Below are 7,463 nucleotides of genomic sequence, written 5' to 3'. Positions count from 1 at the left end.
CATTATGGTCACTTGAATCCTCAGGTAGAGGATATGAAGAAAGTTCAGTCTATGCTGCAGTGCACTAATTGGTTAATTCCTTATAATCATCTGCCTTTCTGTCTTCCTTATTTATTTGCATTCTGATTGCATTATTAAATCCCTTAATTCCTCTGAACAAATAGCAAGGTAGTATTTGCAAAATTTACATCTCAACCACTAGAATTTAGTTTGGTTATAAGACTCCCTCAAACTGCCATCCTCTGATGCATTTTCAAAATGTCTATCTTCTACATGCTGTAGGAATAGCAATAGTTTACAGAATGTCAAAATGTAAGAAGTTGCAAAAAATACTATTATTTACTTTCACAAAAGGAATAAAAAGGTTTGTAAATCTTGAATGTTTTATTTGGTAGTACAGCAACTTTACTGTTGTTTGTGACAGTATTTAATGCAATATGAAAGAACACTTACAAGTACTTAGAAAACTCCTTCAACTTAAGCATAATTTTTTTTTTCCTATATTTTCCTACCCATTACCCAAATATAAATAAAAGCTTTAAATATATGTAAATCTCCGAACTAGATTCAGCCAGATATCTAATAGAATTCCTGTTACAACAAGAGCAAATAATAGCCCCTAGATGTTGAGTACAATAATTAAACATATCTAGTAGTAATATAAGCTTAAATCCTCACTTGCATCTCCATAACACTTAAAGAGGTTGTAGACAGTTATTTAATAGACGACTGTGGCAAGCAACAGCACTATGACATATGGGGAATTTCCCACTTCACAGACACAAGAGAACACCCATTGAAATGGAAGCAGGTTTCCCACAGAGTTACTTTGGTGATTATATATAAAAAATCAAAACACTATTTGCTTATCCTTTATAAAAGTATATGCCGTGGGTACATTGGAGATTTTTCTTTCAATAGAAAAATTTTAAAAGCATGAAAATTATAAATAAAGACAGATCTTAGAAGACTGACAATGGACAACAGATCTTTTGCACTAATTGGCAATTCTACATTAACCATATATGACAGCCAGTTTGAAGCATATAAGGACAAACTAAACAACTGAAAATGATTGCATTGATACTCCTTTCACAGTGCTAATAAAAATAAAGATGAAAGACGAAAAAAAAGAAAAAGAAAGAAAGAAAAAGAAAAAGAAAAAGAAAAAAAACCTACAAAGAACAATAATGCAATGACTATACAATGGAGTAGTGTATTTCACAAACATGTTCCTCACCCTTGATTGTATGTATAACTATAACACCACTTCCTGTTTATACCTTGGGTGCACTGCATAAATAGCATGCCCAGCACATGCTAAACACCCTTGATGCTACAGAGAATCTTCTAACCAACACAAGCAAGCAAAGGTGAGAATCAGAAATAGGGTGACCAGAGGCACAATAGCATCAACTGAGCATCATCTTAATAGCACTAATAATATCAGCTGGAAGTGCTTTTTTACTTTATATTTTTTCTCTCACTGTGTGCCTCTTTCATTCATAAAACTGTCTTTATGCTCCCCAAACCTCACAACTTGGCTGCTGGGTTCCATCACTGGTTTACTGTACACAAAAACTTGTTCACTGCCATCAAAGAGATGTTACCATAATAGCTAAAGCAATATTACAAAGTTCACCTATCATTACAACAGATATGGCAGCTAGCTAGTGCATTCCCATCAGGAAACATTGTGTGACTTAGGGGAGCATTGCAAGCCAGACCACAATAGGATTGGTTGGTTCCTCTCTGGGATTACTCTGCACACAAATAAAATGTGTGCACTTCGACGTTGGTGCAGATGCCGCAACACACCAGTGGTTTGATGTAGCGCACAAACACAGATGCACTCAGGATATCACACGTTGATGTTGTCTTTTTCTTACTGGGTTTTCTCCTTGTTTCCAATGGGGAGGGAAGCCTTCACCCTGTAAAAGAAAAAGAAAAAGGAAAAGGTTATAAGAAATTCTCAAGCTCTTTATACTCATAAGCAAATCTTTGACCTCTTCTGAGAGAGTATCTTGTTCTAATAATTACTTTACATATACATTTACATGAAAATCTAATCATTAATACTGTCAATTTTCTAAGAACCACAACGATGAACTTTAAAATGACTTACTTGGACATGATATCGTTAACTTGTGAGCGAACAAGACCAACATACTGGTCAATCTGGGCTTGGTTCTGTTCATAGACTTTGGGAAGGCTGAAGAGAGCTACAACCGCAAGGATGACGAGGGTCAATCCATTGAACCAAGATCCCAAGTAGGTCAAACACCAAAGCAGACAACCAAACTGGAATAAATACTTTGGTTTAACAACAAAATCAGGGACAGACTTCATGAATTATAATATATCAAACCAAGGTGATAAAACTAAACAACCCTTAACATGAAATAACAGAACTGCATGTAGTAAATAGTTCAAAGAATAACCTGTTTTTTAATCATTATTAGACATGAAATTTCCTTAAATAAAAATTACTTATAGATATCAACTAAAATCCATGGCAGAAAAGTCATTTCGTACAAAAATCTTATGAGAATGAACAAAGCCAAATAAAAAAAAGAAATAATAGCAGTACTTGCAATTAATACATACAAACTGCCTTGTGAGTATTAACCAAAATAGTTGCTTAAGCAAAAACAAATAAAATAAATACAAAGAAAAAAGAAAAGAAAAAACAGTACCCATTTTTACCATGAAAAAACACAACAATTAACAAGATGCTGCCAGAGATGGCATGTGTGTATATACTATGTCCTCTGTGAGTTTGGTTTATTTTCTTTACATACAGATGACTCCACAAGTACTAAGTCATCAATAGGCCCATTACTAGTATTACCTATCTCACCTGTTAAACCTTATCCTCGATTTTCTGAATTATCTAGTATATTATTTTACTGTTAGTACAATGTCTATAATAACAATAATAGCATCAATACTGATAGAATGAAAAGAGAGAAAGAGAGAGAGAGAGAGAGAGAGAGAGAGAGAGAGAGAGAGAGAGAGAGAGAGAGAGAGAGAGAGAGAGAGAGAGAGAGAGAGAGAGAGAGAGAGAGAGAGAGAGAGAGAGAGAGGAGAGTGGGGGGGGGGGACTGATTATTTTATTTTCCTGCAAACTCAGGGTGAGATGAAGTCAGGTAATATAACAAGGTCTACAAATCGACTTACTTGTGGCTAGCTATGCATATGACATTTCACAAAACAATACTATAGTGTCCACTACATTTTCCTGGCGATACGAGGTTAACAACCACTTCTTCCCCTCCGTATCAACCAACAGTTCTACCTGAAGCAACACACCTTAACGGAATCAACAAGGTCCTCCACAAGGAAGAGTCGCTTGAGTTCGCTGATTGTGGAATTGATCTGCTGAATGATGACATCGGTAGCCTCGTGCACCTTTTCTGAGGGCAGGTTGGTGTCAAGCTCCAGGATGTCCCTAGAAGAGAAAAAATTAGATGGAACTATCCAAATAATACTTGAAAATAAGGGAAATAAAAGAGTTAAATAAAAATGAGCAATGTGGTAAAAAAAGAGGATAATCTAGATATTAAAAGGCACAAAGTTTCCTATTTGGAATGGAGAAATACTATATGAAGAAAGATTATTTTCAAAATCTGAATAGTTAAAAAGGACTTTACTTAGGATAACCACCATTACAATCTTGTATTTCTTCCTTCACCAGTTCTTTCATGGTCAATGTTAAAGATTTCAAAGTGTGAAGTCTGACTAAGTTATCTGCAACTGGGAACAGTCTGCATAAAATGCCCTGATTTCTATTTTTTGTGTAGAATTGGTAATGCACATGGGTTACCTTGCTCTGTTCCCAACAATTGCTTCTTTCAAAGGCGTGCATATTCCGAACTTTACCACTATATTTAAGAAGCTTTCTTAGTACTAGACATATTCAAAATCAAGTGTGGTTCCTTTAAATCTCACAGTTGAAAATAAAAACCTGTGGCATTGTTATATGTGCAGTCAAGGAGAGATTTTGTAATACAATGATGCACATCAATATCTCTTAGTTAATTTTACTGGGAGTGCATATCTATGATTTATGACATGTAACCATTTTCCATTCTTTATTTTCATAATTCAATATTTACCAAGATGCACTGTCAGAGTATCTAATGCTACATATTACACATTATGCAATAACAATTCAACCATTTTACCTTTCTGAATTTATAATACTAAGCTAGCGAGTCCTCAAAATAAAAACACGAAAAAAAAAAAAAAAAAAAAAAGCCAATCCTACCCCCCCCCCCCCCCACCTTTTCTCTACTCTCTTTCCAGCTATCTTTTATCTCCTCTAAAGACTGCCCAACCTGCCTACCCCTCTCTCTGTCAACCCCTCCCCCCAACCCCCCCACCCAAACAGTCCCAACAGCTGCCTGGCTCACTCACTTGAATGGGTGTCCATCCTGTGACTTCTGAACGGCCTGCATGATGTTCTTGTAGATGCGGAAGGTGATGGTTCCTGAGAGGACGGTCAGGGAGGTGTAGGCCACCACGGAGATGAGGGACAGGTAGGCCAACGAGATGAGGATCATCATCAACCCTCCGAACACAACACCTGTCTTCTTCACATCGCGCCAGTAGATCAGGTCAACCACTGCAATGTAGAATTTGGATGTTAGTTTTGCTTCTCTGTGGTGTTGCCTTGGAAAAAATACTTGTACAGAATAGCAATGAATGTTGGATTATTTAGAAGGCTGTTAAAGAAGGTAAAATACCTAAATATATGTGTGCATATTTGTTATAAAAATGTTCAGATAAATATACCATCCATTTTTTTTTTTTTTACAATACACAAAAATAATTCTAGAGGACTACAAAAAATTTGCTTTACTTTTTTTTTTTTTTTTTTTTTTTTTTTAGAATGTATTTATACATTCAGATTAAACCACATGTTTATATCAATATGTAAACAAACATATGTTTAGCATTTCTTAAGTATTTTAAGGACATGCACTTTACATTTCATTTTCACACAATTCACATTCCATATAATGAGCAAATATACATATTTAAACTCACGACACAATAATAATAATTTCCCTCATGCATAAAATAGAATCAAATAGTTCAGTGACCCCTGAGATCCCTGTGAGTGGAAAGTAGAATAACATATGTTTCCTGAAGACAAACTCATCTCTGATTTTTTATCCATTCAACGGGAATACAACATTAAAGAAAACGAAATTACATTTCAATATTGACAACTGAACTATTTCAAATGCATTTTACACCATACGGAACAAATGCAAATCATGCTTGCACATCATACAAAAAATACAATAGCAATTTGTCGGAATCACGTCACCATGACTCGAAAATGGATTAAGAGGCGAGAAACGGCCCAAGAGATGAAAAGGCGAGCAAAAAGCGCGTGGCCGCGACGCACCTGGCCCTCTGCTGGGCGGAGGCTCCTCGTCGAAATCCGAGCCAGAGTCCCCTCCGCGGCGGTCCTTCCCGTGCCTGCGACCCATTCTGCACTTCTGTTAAAGGTCCAACTGGATCCCTTTAAACGCAACGACGTCGAATAGACTCGACTTCCGCGTGAATACACTCAATTAAGGATCGGCCGTTGGGACTTAACACCTGACGCCGTCAAACGAGCCACCTCCTTGGCTACGAGGACGAGGACCTTCGGAGTACGAGCGAAAGAAAGGCGGCGGCGCGGGCAGTGTCAGGTGGAGACGGCAGGTGTGCGAGCGAGTCGTACCCGTACTGTGAGAGTAAGACCGGCCCACCGCGCCTCCCCCCGTCCTCGCCCCGGCCTCACCCGGCCACGAGGGCACATTCACCAGCCCAGAACCGCCACGCTGGAACACATTGCACACTCCACATCACCCACGTTGGCGTAGGGAGAGAGAGAGAGGAGGGAAAAACAAAAACCATTCTGTCGCATTCTGTCCCTCCGTTGCTCCAAATGCAAACCAAGGAAGAAGCTGCCCCCAAAAGAAAACTATGGATGGGATCTTGAGCAACACATTAAAGAAAACGGAGTTTATGTCTCGTTTGTTTCATTCCTTTCACTAGCGCGACTACCGACGGCCCACCAGAACATATGGCGTTGTTCTGCGGGCGCTAACAACTTTCCATTATGGATATACAACGGGCCTAAGGTGTCATCGGACACCACTTACTTTATATACAAGAACTGATTAACTTTGCTGGACCTCTAATCTACCACCTATCAATTATCTCAAATGTCGCCTCTCTGGGTCATCGACTATTTTCTTCGTTCTTATTACTTCATAAAGGTTAAAACTGACAAATAATAAAAAACAATCCTGAATATTCCACAAAAAAGCACCTCAACGAGGGGGAAAAAAGTTTAACCGTCTACCGCAAGAAAGCGAGAAAGCGCTGCGAATGCCGGATATACGAATATTTAATCGGTTTGTTGTCACTTGCGCCTTTGAAGAGGTAAAAAGGTCATGGCTGAATATAATGGGGAGGGAGGGAAGGAAAGGAGAGATGGAAGGAGGGATGGGTAAGGAGAGGAAGGGTGGAAGGAAAGGAGGGGGAGGAGGTGGAGAGAAGGGAGGAAAGGAACTACGATAGGAAGGAAGAGAAGCGGCGGTGGTAGGCAGGCATGGGAAAGTGAAAGCGAGGAAGGGGAGGGGAGAAGAAAGCGGGAAATACGCGCAGAAAGAGAAATAATGCAAGAGATGGAAGAAAAGAGTTCGGAGGATTGGGTCAGGGGGTGAGAGGAGAGGAGGGGGGGGTAGTATCCCAACCCGGCTGCCGGCGCTGACACTTCGCTGATCATAACCTGTCAAACGCTGACGTCTCTGCGCAAACGTCTATTTCGGCGCCGCGTTCGAATCCCGTCGTCAGGCGAGAAATGTAGTTAACGTGTTCGGATAGTTGCCTGCTGGCCGGGGGAAACGCTCAAAAACTTCTTTCTCGACAGCTCTGCCACTTTCCTCAACGGCGGACCTGACGATTCTCGACATTACTCTCCTCGAATGCAGGTACCTCTATCGTCAATCACTCTCGATCAAAATACGCTGATATCTAACATCTATTTATATACACGGCCTCAAAGTTTGCTATCAAATCTCTCCGGTGCCTCGGGGTACTGTGCGGTAGGCTGCGGCCAAAGACCTTTACGACTTCTTCAGATAATTCGCCTTTTACTGCCGGACGCTACTTCGCTTATCAAACCGCGCGCCACACATATCACTGACATTTTTACTTCAAAATGTTACGACATACTTCTTGGAAAAAAACGAAGAGGAAGATACAGAAGAAAGGGGAAAGAACAAAAAAAGAGAGAAAAAGAGGAAAGATTAGGCGAAAGCAGAACAAGAAGAAAAAAAGAATAAAGCAGTAATCCCACAACCCTGGTCGGCTAAACACCAAGCCCCACCTAGGCGTCCGGGTGAGGCATCCCCAAGGCCTCCGCCCGGATGAGCGATCCCGCGCGCCGAGGAGAC

At 39.8% G+C, this 7,463-nt stretch overlaps 1 protein-coding gene across 1 annotated transcript in view; it reads right to left on the bottom strand.

Annotated features, from left to right (window-relative positions):
• Positions 1-369: 369 nt before the first annotated feature.
• Positions 370-7,463, bottom strand: part of LOC119595233 (reticulon-1-like) — a 92,226-nt gene continuing 85,132 nt past the window's right edge. Inside the window, exons 5-8 of the mRNA XM_037944397.1 lie at positions 4,420-4,627; positions 3,313-3,451; positions 2,126-2,301; positions 370-1,931 (exon numbers count right to left, since the gene is read on the bottom strand). Coding sequence (XP_037800325.1) covers positions 1,886-1,931; positions 2,126-2,301; positions 3,313-3,451; positions 4,420-4,627 — 569 coding nt within the window. The 3' untranslated portion in view covers positions 370-1,885. The remainder of the gene's footprint in view (positions 1,932-2,125; positions 2,302-3,312; positions 3,452-4,419; positions 4,628-7,463) is intronic.

Source organism: Penaeus monodon, chromosome 35 (genome assembly GCF_015228065.2).
Source record: "Penaeus monodon isolate SGIC_2016 chromosome 35, NSTDA_Pmon_1, whole genome shotgun sequence".
Taxonomy (NCBI): Eukaryota; Metazoa; Arthropoda; class Malacostraca; order Decapoda; family Penaeidae; genus Penaeus; species Penaeus monodon.
The sequence above is the reverse complement of the archived record's forward strand: the minus strand, read 5'-3'. Positions and strand labels throughout refer to the sequence as shown.